Source organism: Neophocaena asiaeorientalis, unplaced genomic scaffold, assembly GCF_003031525.2.
Source record: "Neophocaena asiaeorientalis asiaeorientalis breed wild unplaced genomic scaffold, Neophocaena_asiaeorientalis_V1.1 scaffold260, whole genome shotgun sequence".
In the NCBI taxonomy this organism is placed as follows: Eukaryota; Metazoa; Chordata; class Mammalia; order Artiodactyla; family Phocoenidae; genus Neophocaena; species Neophocaena asiaeorientalis.
Window position 1 is genome coordinate 407,834 of NW_020173404.1, and position 18,605 is coordinate 426,438.

General features: G+C 43.2%; 1 protein-coding gene across 2 annotated transcripts in view; it reads right to left on the bottom strand.

Moving 5' to 3' along the window:
• SLC24A2 (solute carrier family 24 member 2) overlaps positions 1–18,605 on the bottom strand; it is a 229,225-nt gene that overhangs the window by 26,566 nt on the left and 184,054 nt on the right. For both annotated transcript variants that reach the window (XM_024747164.1, XM_024747165.1), the window contains 2 exons: positions 17,238–17,336; positions 16,542–16,660 (listed from right to left, as the gene is read on the bottom strand). In XM_024747164.1, coding sequence (XP_024602932.1) covers positions 16,542–16,660; positions 17,238–17,336 — 218 coding nt within the window. The remainder of the gene's footprint in view (positions 1–16,541; positions 16,661–17,237; positions 17,337–18,605) is intronic.

Sequence of the window (18,605 nt, forward strand, 5' to 3'; positions counted from 1 at the left end):
CACTGATTTTCCAGCTTTTCCTGGAGTTGTGGCATCCTGGCTTTGACCTTGCAACAATCCAACCTTACCTCCTAAAGCTTCTGCAGCATGTCTATAGAAAAAAAACCAAGGCAAAACAATCCTGAAAAAATTCAAATGTCTCGTGATAGCTTAAGGTAGTTTGAGATCTACTGGGGTCTCCGCAGAATCCCTAGAATTTTGTAAAACCAGGGCACCAATGACTGCTTTAGGGCCTTGTAATCTCTGACATGGAAAATCTGAGCCTAAGACATATGACTGTAAGTTTCCACATTCTGGTTGTCGGATCTTGAAGGAGTCAGTGCAGCCTGGTGGGAAGAGCAGGTAGTGGAGAATCAGGAACCCTGGCTGCCCTTCTCTGCTCGAGCTGGGATTCCTTGGGTGGTGACCATGACCACCTGCAAGTATTCACTGAGTTCTTTTTAGGTAGAAAGCATTGCACTAAGTTCTGGGACTCTTGATTTGAAGGAGACTTGGATTTCAAAGGAGAGACAGAACAAATGGCTCCAAAGAATTTATTCTTTATCTAGTTACGGGGATGCTGGCAACAGCTTCCGTGTGTTCTCTAGTATCTATTCTGCCAATTCAATCTATGGATTGAATTGTGTCTCCCCAAACTCATATTTTGAAGACCCAACCCCCAGGACCTTAGCTGTGACTGGAGATAGGGCCCTTAAGAGGTGATTAAGTTAAAATGAGGACATTAGGGCGGGTCTTAACCCAATACGACTGGTGTCCTCATAAGAATAGGATATTAGGACTCATGGAGAGACACCAGGGATGTGCATGCACGGAGGAAAGGCCGTGGGAGGACACAGCAAGAAGGCAGCCATCTGCAAGGAGAGGGGCCTCAGAGGAAAACACCCTGTAGACCCCTTGATCTTGGATATCCAGCCTCCGGAACCATGAGGAAATAAATTTCGGTGGTTTAAGCCACCCAGCCTGTGGTATTTTGCTAATATGCTGCCCTTGTGCTTTAGTGATAGAAGGCCTACTTTTACCTGGGTCTGGAGTAAAGACTATTTCTAGCCTTCCTTGTAACAAGGTGTGGTCATGGGATGAAGTTCTGGCCAATGAGATGGAATGGGAAGTATTCTCTGCAACTTCTGGGATGTATCTTTAAAGGGTGGAGGTGTATCCTTCCTCACTCCTTCCTCCTTCTGGCTGCCAGGAATGGGGACATTTTGGCCAGAGCTTGAACAGCTATCTTAGACCATGAGGTGGAGAAATAGTATAAAAGGATCTGACCTCTGACACCCATCAAGAGCCATTCTAGCTCCGGGCTGCCTAAAAAGACTTGGGAGAGGGCTTCCCTGGTGGCACAGTGGTTGAGAGTCCGCCTGCCGATGCAGGGGACACTGGTTCATGCCCCTGTCTGGGAAGATCCCACATGCTGCGGAGCGGCTGGGCCCGTGAGCCATGGCCGCTGAGCCTGTGCGTCAGGAGCATGTGCTCCACAACGGGAGAGGCCACAACAGTGAGAGGCCCACATACAGCAAAAAAAAAAAAAAAAAAGACTTGGGAGAGACATAAAATTCTATCTTACTTAAGCTGTTGTTATTTTGGGGTTTTGGTTGCTCACAGTAGAACCTTATCCTGGCTGATCCAGTGTCCTCTTTAGGAGGAATCAAGGGAGAAAAATCTTTCACATCTCAGCACTGGGAAAAGTCAGGCTTCCTCCGAGAAACTGAGAAATTCGTGCACCAGGGAAATGATACTCTTTATTTTTTGGCACTAGGGAGTTCAGAGCCAAATCTGTAACCCTGTCCAGCAATCACAGCACTGGAACCTGCACTCACCTTACTCTACTCTTACTCTCTTCCTTTCCTTTCCATCCTTTGCTGAATTTTCTCAAACTAGTCATTTTATCCTTTTATATCAGATGTATTTTTGCAAGCAGCCTCGAATCTTTGTGAAGGTGGGGCAGAACTAAAAATAAAACTCTGCAGTGATCCAACAGAATTTTGGGGATAACTTTATGAGAGAGTGAGAGAGAGAGAGAGAGAGAGAGAGAGGGGTAAGATGTTACTGTACGTGACAACACATGACAAATGGACAACTACCTTCTTGGACTCATTATCAATACTGAAGGTTGGAATCTGGAGGTCTGGCTATCAGAACACCTACAGATAGAACAGTTCCAGGGGGCAGTTAGCACCTATTGGGAGGTCTCTGGAGCAATCAACTCATTTTTATTTTCCTTTATCTAGTGAATGGGAGGAGTGGCAGCAGCCTGTCCATTTGTGGCCTAGCATTATGAGAATTGGTTCAGCTTCTTTGCACGTGCATCTTGTTTCTTTTCTTTTTTTTCTTTTTTTTGCGGTACGCGGGCCTCTCACTGCTGTGGCCTCATCCCATTGCCATGGCTTACGGGCCCAGCCGCTCTGCGGCATGTGGGATCTTCCCGGACCGGGGCACGAACCCGTGTCCCCTGCATCGGCAGGTGGACTCTCAACCACTGCGCCACCAGGGAAGCCCTGCACGTGCAACTTATACTATTTCTACTTGTGCCTCGTCTGGATGGTTTGCCCCAGAATAAGTGTCAGGTTTCCATTGGAGGGGCTTGAGTTGGATTTATTAGTCCAGAAGTTGCCTCTCCAGCCAGAAAAATATTTCTTGGAGGCAACTCAATTTCTTATTCTTGTCTGTGAAGGGCACTGTGCAAGATTCCTGCGTGAAGGTGAGCCCACTTTAATGCAATCTCTGCTGTCAGAGAATTAAAATGAACACCCAGGAGGCATCTGAAAATAGGCCATCCTTGAGTTCAGTTTTATTGATTGGTAATAACATCTCATCTCCAGTTCACAAGGAGCAAAGCTCAGAGGATCGCTTGCACCTGCCTAGCTCTCAACTCGGTGGGGTTTGATTCTTCTTTAACCCCCTCAAAAGGACCACTCAGTTCAGCACTCAGGAATGCCACCTCTTCCCACTGGAGAGTCCCTTCAGTGTGGCATGATGCTGGATAAAATGCAATGCCAGCACTTACGCATCTCTGTAAAAATATAATTTATTTATGCTAAAATATTGGGCCAGGGTCAAACTGGGGGAAGGTGAAGATTTCAAGTGATTTGGACTTCTACTTAAAAAGAATGGTTCCTAGTATATTTGTTGCTGTTGCTGTTTCTACAATTTATATCTGTAGAAAAAAAGAATCACTTTTACCTCCACGTTGTTCAGTCACACAGATGCCCACACGAATGAGCAAATGGGGCAAAGCTCATGGAGTGCGGTGCGTGCTACGAATCCCCAAGAAGACCCCGAAGCGCTGGGAGTGGGAAGAGACATCCATAAAAACATTCACCGAGCCTGAGATATGAGGCTGGGTGGGTGCATTAAGAATATTGAAACTGTCACCCTCAAAAAAAGCCACTAATAAAACACGTGAAAGGGCTTCCCTGGTGGCGCAGTGGTTGAGAGTCTGCCTGCCAATGCAGGGGACACGGGTCCGTGCCCCGGTCCGGGAAGATCCCACATGCCGCGGAGCGGCTGGGCCCGTGAGCCATGGCTGCTGGGCCTGCGCATCCGGAGCCTGTGCTCCACAGCGGGAGAGGCCACAACAGTGAGAGGCCCGCATACCACAAAAAAACCCAACCAAACAAACAAAAAGACCACGTGATATATGTAGGCTATGTGGGAGGTGTTCATCTGTAAACTGGGGATAGTAACTCTCAGGCAGTCTCAGGATGCACAGTACCTGGGAGAGACCAGGGGATCAGCACATGTTAATCCTCTTCCCTTCTGCCATTAATCTCATCTCTGCCACTAACTAGCTATGTGACCTCAGGCAAATCAACGGAAATGCTGGAATAGCAGAAGAACACATACGTGTCACCTGTAAGGCATCTGGACCTGGTGCACCTCACCCCCTTTTAGGCCCCCAAAGTCCTTACAAACCTTGTCATTGTGAAGCAGAGCTTCTTTGTCCCCTGCAATGTTTTAATGTGGGACCACCTTCCTGTCCAAGAACTTGTCATTCATTTTATCATTTGGACACTGAATGATCTTGAAAGACAAGCTGCAATCATATAGACCTCTGCAATCATCTAGTGTAGGAACTTTAGGGCCCCAGAATTTCAGAGCTGGAGGGGCCCTGGGTCATTGAGCGCACCCCCCCTCCCAATTGAGGACCCTAAGATGAAGGGATATGTTGAAGGAAGGTCACAGTGCCAGGCTCATTTCACTCCCAACCCAAGGCTCCTCCAAAATACCACATGGCCTCCCCTCCTCACTCCTAAAAAGTAGGTATGAATGTGCTTTATGTCCAATTACACTAGGTTTTCCAGCTTTTTGTAATAAATCAAATCTACTAAAACAAAAATGTTAGCTATGGCAAACACGAAGAATGTAATTGACATAATTTTGGTTGATTTTCTTGAGTCTAGAACTAAGTTCTGGTGGTTTGGATGCCCCACGTTTTTGCAAAAGCTGATCAGAAACATCTGATTCTTGGATGCACTCTTCCTTTTCTTGAGTCTGCTATGGATGGAATATCTGCGTCTCTCCAAAATTCGTATGATGAAATCCTAACCCACAAGGTGATGGTATTAAGAGGTTGGGTCTTTGGGAGGTGATTAGGTCAGGGTGGCAGAGTCCTCATGATTGGGATTAGTGTCCTTATATATAACTGGGAAGCTAGCTTGCCCCTTCTGCCATATGAGGACACAGTGACTAAAGGTCCGTCTATGAACCAGGAAAAAGGCTGTCACCAGACAATTGACCTTGAACTTCCAAGCCTCCAAAATTATGAGAAATAAGTTTCTGTTAATAGGCCACGTAGTCTATGGTATTTTTGTTATACCATCCAGGGCAGCTTTGAAGGGGAAATGAAGGGCAGATCTGGGCGTGGGTGGGGAAGGAGCCATGGTGATACTCTCTTCCCTCCTCTATCTCTTTGCGTGATATCTCCAAGGAGCCAGGTACAAATTTAAAAATGAAATGTGGGTACTGATAAGATATCTAAGAATGTCAGGACTTCAAATACAGGTGAAAAAGAAAGACTTGTTCTTTAGCATCTCTATCCAAGAAAAAAGTGCAGAAATTTAGCCCAGGTTTGAAGTAGGAGGAGGTGACAATCAAGTACATCATAATGAGGGCTCGAATTAACCCAGAACGTGACACATGGTTCCTACATACTACCAAGATGACTCTACTGGAGCCAAAAGGAATCATAACACTCAGGCTTTGAGTCAAATTCTGTCTCCTCTCCCTAACACCGTACACAAAAATAAGCTCAAAATGATTAAAGACCTAAATGTAAGGCCAGAAACTATCAAACTCTTAGAGGAAAACATAGGCAGAACACTCTGTGACATAAATCACAGCAAGATCCTTTTTGACCCACCTCCTAGAGAAATGGACAGAAAAACAGAAATAAACAAATGGGACCTAATGAAACTTCAAAGCTTTTGCACAGCAAAGGAAACCATAAACAAGACCAAAAGACAACCCTCAGAATGGGAGAAAATAGTTGCAAATGAAGCAACTGACAAAGGATTAATCTTCAAAATTTATAAGCAGCTCAATAACAAAAAAACAAACAACCCAATCCAAAAATGGGCAGAAGACCTAAATAGACATTTCTCATAAGCCACGTAGTCTGTGGTATTTTTGTTATACCATCCAGGGCAGCTTTGAAGGGGAAATGAAGGGCAGATCTGGGCGTGGGTGGGGAAGGAGCCATGGTGATACTCTCTTCCCTCCTCTATCTCAAGGAGCCAGGGACAAATTTAAAAATGAAATGTGGGTACTGATAAGATATCAAAGAATGTCAGGACTTCAAATACAGGTGAAAAAGAAAGACTTGTGCTTTAGCATCTCTATCCAAGAAAAAAGTGCAGAAATTTAGCCCAGGTTTGAAGTAGGAGGAGGTGACAATCAAGTACACCATAATGAGGGCTCGAGATTTTATGTGCATTTCATTGCTTGATGTCACCCCTGATTCCCATAACTGTGGATAATCCTGTACTGGCTACTTCTAAAATGAGTATCTAGGGGACATCAGAGGAGATGGATTAAGCCCTTTACAATCATAAACTTTCCCGAGGCTAACTCCAGCAAGAAATGAAATAGGAGGCGGGTTATTTCCAGACTCCAGCATTCCGTGTTCAAAGGCCAGTGGAACCTCAGAGGAAGAATATGCACAAAAGAACAGCATCGTCCTGGAAACGGGGACGATCTGCTCCTCCTCCTGCCTTCGTCCTCTTTCATTATTGAAGCATTAAAAATACTCTCCTTGACAAATGTGGCATGTTTTACTTTTCCAATTAGGTTTCCTTGGGAACTGACAAGAAGGTGTGTGCAACCGTACAAAGTGTACGTGGGAGGCTCCTAGAGAGAGAAGAAATCTTGAACGTGCCTCACCTAATGAAGGGATTGCTGGAGAAGGGACTGAAAGACGAAGAAGACCTACTTCTGCTCCAGAACGTTCTTTTACCTAGAACTAGAACTGCGCTTGGGACAGAGTAAACAGTCAATACACATTAGTTATTATTATTCGTTTTAAAAAATGGTTAGGAGAAGAATTTCTTCAAAGACATCCAGGAGAGAGAAGTTTAACTAGGTGACTTATGATACTTCCAAGCAATAAAATTCTATAATTCAATTTTTTTCATGTGAAAGTGGAAACTGCAATAATTGTGTTCCCCATCTATCCATTCATCCAACATTCACTGAGCATTCGTGGACTACTGTGATGTCAACAATCTAATTTACTTTCCACTTTGGTAAGAGGAATAAACAGAAGGCCTTTGTAAATAAATTCCATAGCCCTAAGGAGAAAATGCTCTTTTATTTCAGTAGATGGGCTGTAAGTAGACTTTCTATCCGAAACAAAGCTTCCAAGCAGACTCATAATATTGTGACACCTTGATTCTGTCTTTTGAGCAGAGCTAAAAACAACACGCGAGTTGGAGCTCTCAAAAATGCACAGTCACACTTTAATACAGTGAAAGGCTCTGAAACCAACATCTGTTTGGCAAGTAGAAGGTGCCTTCCAAGAAACATTCCATGGAGTGCTTTACTACAAAGTAAATCTATTCAAAAAGGAGACTTTTTAAAAAGATAAATATCCATATGGTCAGCGTATTAGTCTGCTTGGGCTGCCACAACAAAACACCATAGACTGGGTGGCTTGAGCAGTAGGCATTTATTATAAACTCCCACCATAAGTATCAGCTGGCTCAGGGACAGTAAATGGTTTTCATCTCATCTCCATTTTTTTCCCTAAAGTGGTTGGCCAATTAGTGGGGTCAACATACCAGCAGCCTTCATTTTGTCTATTACAGAGCTAGAACACTGTGCTTGAAATTCAAAATATCGATCCATAAAAATCTCATTACTAGGTTGTGGATCATTTTGTCTTACAGACCCAAAGACCTATACTCAAAACGTCTGAGTGAAAATGAATTTTTGGGACCCCAGAGCTATCATTCAGGACTTGCCAAACAAGGTGTGTATGAGTCATTTTGAGTGCAAACTCAGAGTTCTGGGATGGGTCAGCTAAGGGCTCTAGGGACAACTTCATTTGCCACTTGCCTTTCCTCTTTAAAAAGGGAATAAAACCAGGAGAGCCAGGAAGAAAAACTGTTAGACACAATGATGGAAGACCAGAGTCGTGTTTGGAAAAATTCAGTTACTCAACTCTAAGATGAATCCTTACTGACTATTATGGACAGAGTGTTTGTGTCCCTCCAAAATTCATATGCTGAAGCCCTAACCCTCAGTGTGGGTGTATTTGGAGATGGGGCTTCTAAGGAAGTAATTAAGGTTAAATGACGTCATAAGAGTAAGCCCCTGGTCTGATAGGATTAGTGTCCTTGTGAGAACAGACACCAGAGAGCGCTGCCCTGCTCCTTTCTCTCTCCACCCACACCCTTTTGTGTAGGAAAGGCTCTGTGAGGAGGCTCTGTGAGGACAGAGAGAGAAGACAACCAACTGCAAGCCAGAAGGAGAGCCCTTGCCTGAAACTGAATTGGCCAAAACATTGATCTTAGACTTCCAGCTTCCAGGACTGTAAGAAAATAAATTTCTGTTGTTTAAACTACCTGATTTTTTTGTTATGGCAGCCCGAGTGGACTTCTACACACTGTCCCTATGGATATTTAGCTTTTAAAAATACCTTATTTTTGAATCCTTTTGTTTTTTTGGCTTTGAAAATAAAGTGTTCACTTGCTATAATTTATTTTAAAATCACCCTTTCACTCATTCTTTACCTAGTCTTTGAGAAATCTCTTTATTTTTGTTCTCTGAGTTTCTCAATGTCTTTGCCCTTGCATTATTTACCAATATCCTTCATCTCTTGACTCCGTTTTTATCTCTGTGTTTCTATCACTTATCCCAAGAGATAAGTCAAGAAGAGGTCAGTCAAAAAGCATCTCTTTTTGGAGGGCAGCACCATCTGAGACAACTGTATTGCCTTCTGTGTGGACATCCTGAACCAACAGAGCTAACATTTATGTAGCATACAGATTTTTTAAAAAGTGATTAATCTCTGCCTGTCTAGCAGTAGGAAATAATTCCCCCCCTTAAAATACCATCTTATGGTTTGTTTTACATATAGCTGGAAAAAAATCTAGCATCAAGAACTTAGCATATTAAATACAAAATGATGAGGTTTCACTCAGCGGTGGCAACCTGAAAAAACTTCATCTGCTTCTCCATGACTTTGAATTGAAACCAAGATTTCAAAATATTTTGCTGTGAGTGATGAAGCTGTCTGGACCTAAGCTCTCCAAGAAGCCAAGAAACCATTTTATATTAATATAAAACGGCTTTTGGAGAGTCTGGTGAAATGCAATTACTTTCCTTCACTTTGCATTTTGCCCAAATAATTCTGAGGTGCAACCTACGGACAAGATGGATTTCTTTCTGTATTGCTATTTTAAACTGGTTTTTGTATAGTTTTCATGGGCTTCGTAAATCCTGCTGATACAAATCGTAAAAGATTCGTCAACATAAAAGCTACAATTCAAAAGTCATTCTCATCGTTTTATCATCAACTGGATTACAATTACTCATAGGAACAGTAATATTAATGTTGGTATTTTTTTCAGGGTGTCAATGGAGTTTTCTCCTTTTTATTAATAGGCAGCTCTTAATGTATCTTATGTGAATAATTAATGGACTTTCTTCAAACTACTTCAGAAAGCACAATGACAAATGGTGTTATTAACAGTAAGATTCTAAGTGAAGTTATAATTCTCTGTCAATATTCAAATTTAGGCAGAAACCCAAGAGTCAGATCTATCTATTTCATTTTCAAGTGTGGTCAGAAGGCCTCTGAGTACATCTTAAGCAGTTGGTAAATATAGTACAGGTCATCAGATATAGGAACTAGATCTCAACTTTTCCTTAAAAAATGTATGTATAGATTGAAAGGAAAAAATGTTATCTCCTCCAGAAATGGAACCCATGTACTAAGGCCTGGTAGGTAAAACACTGTAATTTTTGCTTTTTTCTATAGTTTGTATTAGCTTTTCTCAGATACTAATAAGTTTCTTGGCTTGGACCTTGCAAACTCCAGTCTGATGAAGAATCTTTGGATATTCTTTTTCTTTCACAAGAGAAAGGCCTTGCCCTCTCTCCCCAGTACTGCCCTTGTGCTCTGGCTGTGTCAGACACAGAGATCCAGCCCCACTCTCCACTATATTCTACTTTCCTCCATTTCTTGAGTGCCAGAATCCTCTTATTATGTATGCTTCATCAATGTTCCAAGAGACTGAATAATCTCATCAATAGTGCGAAATTCGGTCCTTAGCTGTTTTTAAACTTTCAAAATGGTGGATCTGGTTATTTCACCTTAATCATTTAGAAGAGATACTTGCTCTCTGAATAACAGGAAGATTTGAGGTTCGAAAGGCCTTTATTAAAACTTATTATTGCTAAGAAAGTAAATGTTTACTAACTAAAGGTAATATTTTAGGAAGAAAGACATCATATGGATTCTAGGTCCCATCTGCTTGGATAATCTTGGAAATATTATCAGAGCTAATGTTTTGGACCAATGTTTATAATGAAGTCTTTCTATGGAGCTTTAAAATCATCGCTATAACTTTAAATGACAACAATAATCCAAAACAGACTGCTGTCTTTGACAACAACGCTTTTTTACCACCCTCAGGGATGCACATTTAATAGTAGAGAAATATCTTTGTGCATTTTATTTTATTTTTCTTAAGAGAAATCTAAGCTTACAATCACACCCATCATCTTTCCCTACTCATCCTTTACTTAGTCACATAATACCCGAATATTTTTATCAGCACTATGAGAGCAGGTCTTAAAAACCATACTGAGTTTAGGTGAGGACGAATGCTAGACTGGGGAGAAATAAGTCAGGGTTGAAATCCCAAAGGGAGAAAGGAAGGGCTTAATATAGCAAGATGATATCTAAGTTGTAAAGTGAGAAAAAGAGAAAAAAGTCTGCATTTTATACATTTTCTATCTATCATCTATCTATCTATCAGTACATGTATGTTTGTGTGAGTATATGTGTGTGTGTGTGTGTACACACACACACACACGCACATACATATTCTTTTTTCCTAGGAATGTGTTTATCTTAAACAAGTCTGTTTGCCCACTGGTGCATCTGGGCAACTCTTAACCAAAGCAAAGACAATCTGGATTTCCCTAAGGACAGAGAGAAGTCTCAGAGGTGAAATGAAATAAAAGCTGCAACATATAAAAAGCATAATACAAGAAAAAAAAGTTAGATTTTCAGATTTCAGAATCTAAGAACTTTGCAAGGCATTTTCCCTCCTACCCTTTCACTGTGCTCGTGTATGTAAAGAGTTTGGATGTGTCGTGTCTGGAGGCCTGTGACGCAGCAAGGCAGGCAGCTTCCCTGAACAAGCCGGCCACGTGAAATCACCTGGCTGTTGTCTAGACTGGCAAAATTAAAATGTAAGAAAATGCTGGGTTCTGAGTGGGAGAGAATATATCTTAGGATTGTTTTTCTAACCTGGATACATTTCCAACATTGAAAATTCAGAAGGTTGGTAAATTCTCAGTGACAGCTCAAATCAGTTCTGTTAGAATTGACAGCATTTTGTTAGCATGTATTGGGAGAAGATAATTAGCACTAAGCTGTTCGAAAAGTCAAATTATTTCTTGGTTCCACAAAATATACAAATGAAGCAGAAAACCTCCTGCAAAGGGGCTTCCTTGGTAAGAGAATATTTTAAAGTGCTCTTCGTTGCCAGTGTAAAGTCTGGACAGAAGGAAGGTCTCAGAGCTGAGGTGTCAGTGTAAAATTAGTTCATTGGTAAAGAGGGTTTTGAAAACAGCAGATTAATTACACGAGACAGGTTAAACTCTCAGGAGAGTATCAGCAGTGAGTGTGTGGTGTGTGGGGTTCATCATTTCCATTAATAAAGTCGAGATGCACACCTCATTCCTCCTGGAGCCTGATAAAAATACAACTGGGAAAGAAAGAAAACCAACACAATAAAAAGGCATTGAATCCTTTCTGTGAAGGTGTGCTTTGGGTGGCCTGAATGCCCTGATTTCACACCTTTTTTTCTGACTCTGGAATCACAGCCTTAATTTACCGTGTTACCCAGTTTTTCCAGCCTTGAAACTCAAGCATCACCCACAACTGCTTTTTCTTGTTCATGCTCTGTGACCAATTTATTACCAAAGGGTCTCAATTCTGCCTCAGAAACAGTTCTCACATCCAGCCACTGTCACCCCTGCCACAGCCAATGCTTGGTCTGAGGCCTTGTCATCTGGGCTACCTAACAGCCATTTTTAAACAGTTTTACTAAGTACTGCTAATAATAGCAAACACCTATGCAGTGCTTACCATGTGCCAAGAACTATTCTACGAGCTTTCGAGTCTCACAATAATGCTATGAAATAGGTTACTATTCCTGTTTCAGAGAGAAGGAAGATGAGAACAGAGAGGTTAAGTAACTTGTCCAAAGTCACACAGCTGGTAAGTGGCAGATCTGGGATTTGAACTCTGTCTTCAATTTGTGGTCTGTCTTCAGAGACTCTATAATTAAAGGACTAACGCATACTGTTTCTACTCTTAAAGGACTAACGCATGCTGTTTCTGTTTTAATTTAACCCATTATTATTTTTAGTTGTTGCATTTTTTTTGGAATAGGTAAAAGAGTTAACTCATTCAAACTTCAAAAGCTACAGGAGGCTACATACTGAAAGACGTGTGCAGAAGGCTACCTCCCACCCTGGTTCCCTACCACAGGCCCCTGTCCTGCAGGTACTCAGCATGACCAGTTTCTTCAATAGCATCCAAAGCAAATGTTTATATGTTACTATGTTATTTCCCTCCTTTTTTTCCTCTCACACAGAGTATATTGGATGTAATTTGGCACGTTGCCTTTCCCACTTAACAACATATATTGAAGATCATTCCATATAAGTGCATGAAGAGCTTCCGCATTATTTTTTTCTTTTTTTTGGAAAGATTGCAGATGGTTGAAATGAGGGGTGGGCAAACTTTTCTTGTAAAGGGCCAGATAGTAAATATTTTAGGCTTTATGGTCTCTGTCACATATGCTACTGCTGCTTTTTTTGTTTTGTTTAAACCTTCAAGAATATAAAAACATCCTTATCTGACAGGTTGTACAAAAAAAGGCTGCAGGCCGGATTTGGCCACAGATCATAGTTTGCTGATCTTTGAACCAAACAGGCTCTTACCTCGCTGCCCTGCATCCTGTCCTCCCTCACTCTGGCCCCTTCTTGACCATTCAGAAAGAGCTCTCTTCTTATCACATAAATCCAAAGCTGCCACTGCTCCCTTTAAAGCCTCTACGCCTCTCCACTCCCAGCAGGTGGAGGTCCAGACTGCTGAGCGGTGCCTACAACGCCCTTCATGATCCCTGTGCCTCTCTCCTCCCCTCCCCTCCCCGTCTACTGCTCTGGTCCAGGCCACTATCAGCTCTGCCTCAACTCCTGCAGCGACCTCTTTGCCCCACTACTACTACACGATCTCTTGCCACAAATCCACTCCCTACACGCCAGTGCAGTCCCTTGGATCGTTTACAAGTGCAAATCACATCTGGGAACCTCTGATAGCTTGTTGCTGCCCTAGAATGAAGTCAACTTCTGTATCATGGTCTACAAGGCAGGCCAGCTCCACTCGGCCCTCCTGTCAGACCTCACTGCCACCATCATGCCTCCCTCCACTCCCCACTCTCCAGCCACAGTGACTTTTCCATTCCTCAAACAAGCCGAGCTCATCTCTGCCTCTGTGGGTGCTGTTCCCTTGACTGACCTGTTTTTAAAGTTCAGCCTCCGTTCAAATAACACTTCCTTAGTGAAGCTTTCCCTCACCTTCCAACCTAAAAGGGCCCCTCCACTGAGTCACCAGGCTTTATTTTCTTCATGGTCCTATGGCGGTCTATAATTATACCTTGGTTTACATTAGCAGGCTCTCTGCTCTGCTAGGATGGGTGGGCATCTCTGGTGCCCAGCACATTGCCTGACACACATTAGATGAACACTGAAAATTTTCTGATTCAACAATGGAAGAATTTCAGCCCAATTTATTTTTCCTAGTGGATTTCTCCTCACTCCTCACCTTATATCTGTCTTCAGTTCCCCTGGCTTTCTCAACCAATCACTACACAGGAAACTCCCTCCTAAGCGAACATGTCATCTCAGTCATCTCCTCCTTCTTTGAGTGACAAACTCCTACTTACCCATCAATACCCAGCTCAAATGTTACCTCTTCTCTTAAGTTTTTACACTTTCCCTTGCCAGGGTCAATTTCTTCCTCTGGAAGGCTCCCAGAGCACTTTGTATAGACCTCCCTGATCACACTGGGCCATAATGATTTCCCTACCATAGATGTTTTTTTATTTACTTATCATACCCTGAATACTCTCAAATTTATATATATTTCATTTTCATTTTATCTACAATAAGCATTTTACCTATAGGGAAAGGACATTTTGGATGCTGTTTATATAAGTAGGTATGAACACATAATAATATAAATAGCATCATTTAGCTCCATGCTATGTGCTTTATGTATATTATCTCATTTAACTCTCCTAATATCCCTAATGAGGCAGGTACTATGGCTATCTGTAATTTGCAGATAAGGAAACTAAAGCGAGGTTGGGTAACTCGCTCCTGGTGGATCTGGAATTCACTGCTGTCCTGCAGGCAGCTGGTGGCCTGGCTCTTTGAAGGTCTGTGTGCCCTTGAGCTCTCAGTGTAACAGGATGGTGCCCAAATCTGCCCTCTTACCCTGCGTGAGACCCGGGGACACAGCTCTGCTCAGAGAGGGGTCAGTTGGGACTCTGTCACTCCCCTGCAGCAAGGTGCCCTGTGTGGGGGACACAGATGTCCCTCTGCCAGCCAGATGGAGAGGCACGATGATGAGGCTGCCCCCTGCACACCTGTGACTGCGCCACCCCCAAGGGCAGCCAGGCATCCTTGGGGCCTGCTTCCTGCTGCCACATGCTGCTTATCCATGTGGACGTAAGCTGCTCTGCCAGCTCACCCTTGAGCTAATACGAAGGGATCGAAGGGCTCTGGGCAGGAGGGTGGGAGCTAGAAGGCAGAGGAGACAAGGGCAGAAGGAGCTGCCATTTCTCTATCTTTTCCTTTAGCCATTTCCCCCCCTCCGCCCCAGCTTTACTGAGGTATAATCGACAAATAAAATTCTATCTATTTAAGGTATACAACATGATGATTTGATATACGTATACCTTCTGAAAAGCACAGCAAAGGAGACAACAAATGAAAAGGCAACCTATGGGATGGGAGAAAATATTTGCAAATCATATACCTGATAAGGAGTTAATATCCAAAATATATAAGGAACTCAAACAACTCAATAGCGAACAATGAATAACCTGATGAAAAAATGGGCAAAGGGATTTCCCTGGTGGTCCAGTGGTTAAGAATCTGCCTTCCAATGCAGGGGACACGGGTTGGATCCCTGGTCAGGGAACTAAGATCCCACATGCCGCGGGGCAACTAAGCCCATGCACCGCAACTATTGAGCCCATGCGCCACAACTAGAGAGCCCACGCACCATAACAAAGATCCCTCGTGCCCCTACTAAGATCTGATGCAGCCAAATAAACACATAAATAAATAAGTATTTTTTTAAAAAAATGGCAAAGGACCTGAATAGATATTTTTCCAAACAAGATGTACAAATGGCCAACAGGTATATGAAAAGGTGCTTGACATCTTTATCCTTTCCTTTAAGCAAAGAAACTTTCCTTGCACCTTTCTTCAGGGAATAAAGGCAACAGGCAACAATGAGCAAGTGTTTGTCTAAGACATACAGACTTCCTCTGTTGCAGAGTGTAACCCGGTGTAAAGGAGAAGAGAGTGCTGGAATGGATTTGCTGTGGTCTGGCTTCATTATCAGCTCATCAGGAAAATTCTGCCTAGAGAAGTGGGTCACAAACTTGAGGGGAATGCTACTCAAAGCGTGGTTCTCGTACCAGCAGCATCAGAACCACCTTGGAGCTCAGGAGACTCGCAGACTCTGGGCCCTACTCCAGACCTGACAAATCAGATACTGAATTGTAACACGATCCCCCAGGAAATTCCTAAACACATTAAAGTTTGAGAAACACTGACCCAGGGTGACTGATTAAAATGTGAGTTTAGGGCTCTATGCCTTCGAAATTCTGATTCACTTGAGGAGGGTGAGATCCAGAAATCTAACAGGCACCTCCTACTTTTTGCTTCTGCCTACTTTTTTGAGCAACTGTGGTCTGGAGGCAGTGCTGCTTGGTGGAAATAGTACAGACACTGTATTTAGACAGTCTTGAGATCAAATCTCATCTCTAATAGCTACAAACTAAGTAATCCTGAATAACTACTTCATCCTGTTAAGCTTTAGCTTCCTCAGCTATAAAATGGAGATATTAAATGTCTATACCTTCAGCTGGATGGTTTAAAGCACCTAGCACCAAAGCCGTGGCACACAGTATGTATAAATGTTAAATATTATAGCCATTAGATTAAACTATCTAATGGTTGCAACATTGAGTGGTGGACTGGGCCAGAGTACTGATTAATTTCAACTGCAGGGACAGGGAAGGCCAAAGGGGGCTAACCAAGGTGTGATGGCTGTGGTTTCTCTGTTACTTAATCTTGGCCCTAAAGACAGAGAAAGGATTCGACTGCAGCAGTGATCAAACTTTATCATCTACTAAGAATCACTAGGGAAATGAGTTAAAAATGCTGATTCCTGGGTGCTGCTTCTCAGAGATTCTGTTTCATCGGGTCTGGGATATGGGCTAGGGAGCTACATTTTTATCCCCAGGAGATTTGATGCATGAGTCCTCCAATCTCACCCTGAGAAACAGTGGCTTACAGAATATGTGTACTTATTGGATAAAGGAAGAGCCTGACGCATGTGGTGCCCTGGCTGGTACTGGGAAATATACACGAGGATGGATGACTCCACCTGGTGTCCACCCAGCTGGGAGCTGGGGTCTCCAAGGAGAACATTAAGTCTGTGCTGCTGTGTTAGAATATCGACACGAACGGCGGTCCGGAAGAGCAATGGAAAAGAGGCATACCTGGGCTTCTGCAGCTTCAATGCTGTGGGAGAGATTTCCATTTTGTACAGGTTCCGAAGCATCACTGGATGGTGTCATCTCCACTTCTGTGCTGGTGCTGTTTGGGAGCTCAATTTTTTCTGTGACATAAATCAGGCACATACAAAGAAAGCAAATGGAGTCAAGTAGGGGTAAGAGCCATATAGAGAAGAACACTCTATCTTGGGCCAAGGGAGAAGGTAGTGGTGTCTGAGGGGTGATAAGGCCCAGGGCTGAGGTAGTGTCAGATGGCAAAGGATTTCTACCCTTCTCCTCCATGCCGTTTAGTGTACTCAGCCCTCTTCCTCTCTTTACTAGCTCTCTGGCATCCCCGATGTCTGAGCTTGAGTGCCCTATCAACTCCCAGGGTATGCATTCTCTAGACTAGGCAAACTGACCAACTCGCCATTCAAGAACATGAGCATGGACTTTTTTTTTTTTTTTTTTTTTTTTTGGGGAACGACTTTTTAAAGTTCCCCTGGGGGGAGGTGATATATTGTGTCTATTCATGCCCTGTACCCATGAGGGGGAAGTGGGACTCTTCCTGACACCCAGGAAAGGGCTGAGTTGCGGGGTTCTGTGTCTGCACTGAGTTGGGGTGTCCACACTGGGTCCTGTCTCTCTGCCCCCCTCCATGTACTTCAGGAAAGGCACAGGATGGAAGTCTCCCGGACTCACCCACATGATTAGCAGCCCCATTCTGCCTCTCGTTCTCATCCACCTGACATTTTTTCTTGGCGATCTTGTGGAGAATTGAAGCCTTTTCTCTGAACCTCCCTGAAGCAAGAGAAAGTAATGGAAAGGAGACAGGTGAGAAGGAAGATAAAGAGAGAGGCTCATGGCAAATGGCGAAGCGCTGGTGAAGCAGGAACGTGGCTTCCTCAGCTATGGAGCCGGTCAGCAGCAACCACTCCTTTCTGCCCAGCCCAAAGGCCCTATGACCTGCAAGAAGGGTACTTTCTTACCTTGTGATTCTTCAGCCCAGTTCTCTGAGAATCTCAAGCTGCCGGATCACAGACGAAAGGTGACCTCTTCCCTCCCTCCCAATTGCTTACAAAAAACGAAAGCACCAATCATCACCAAAACTCCCTCTACTGCTGAGGTCTGAAAAATACCATTGTCAAAGTAATCATTTCAAACAGCTGTTACCACAAAAGTAATGCTTCTAGAGAAACAGAACTGCTCTGGAGGCATAGCCGTGTCTCTGGAATTATATGCTCATCCCAGAATTGGCTTTTGACCATGGAAAGCCAAGTCCAGGGGTCCTTTGATTTGACTTTGGTTTTCAAACATTTATCTTAATTAACACTGCAATTTCTACAGGAGTTGGGATGCATCACAGCTTTCCGAATTAGCTGAGTCAGCTGCAATTAAAACATCAGGGAGGCAACTGATTCCAGTTGGGGATTTAGGGTAAAGGATGAGCAACTAAGCACAACAAGTAATGTCTGTTGGTGAAGAGACGCTTAAGGAAAGGTGCTGGAAAAAATACCATTTTCAAAGTAATCATTTTAAACAGCTGTACCACAAAAGTAATGCTTCATTTCTTCTCCATTACTGACATAATTAATGGGTAAATGCATGCAACAAGCACAGAAAAAAGCATGCAAAAGTGTAGAGATTACTTTATGTGAAACATAGCGCATTTTTCTTTCTCTTTTAATCCTTAATTTTTTCCCCCTGGGAACGTTCAAGGTACAAAGGAGCCTCATTTGAAACTGATTATTGCCTAGATTCAGATATGATGAGTCACAAGTCCTACAATTTTCCCACTAGGCACTGGGGGTTGGCTGGGTTCTCTAGCAGCATATTAGCAGAGGAGCTCATTCTACTTTTCTAGTTAGACCAAAACCAAACCAAGTCAAACCCCAAAATGTTTCTCTTGGAGAGCCTGTCCTCCTAGGATGGGGCATGGCAGGTTGGCATACGCACCGCACCCCTCCTTGTGAACGGAAATCCTGGGGAGTGGTCATAGAGGTGACTTGTGTGCCTGGCTGGGGATGACAGAAGCTGTAAACTAGAGTGGGACCAGTTGACTTCAATGGT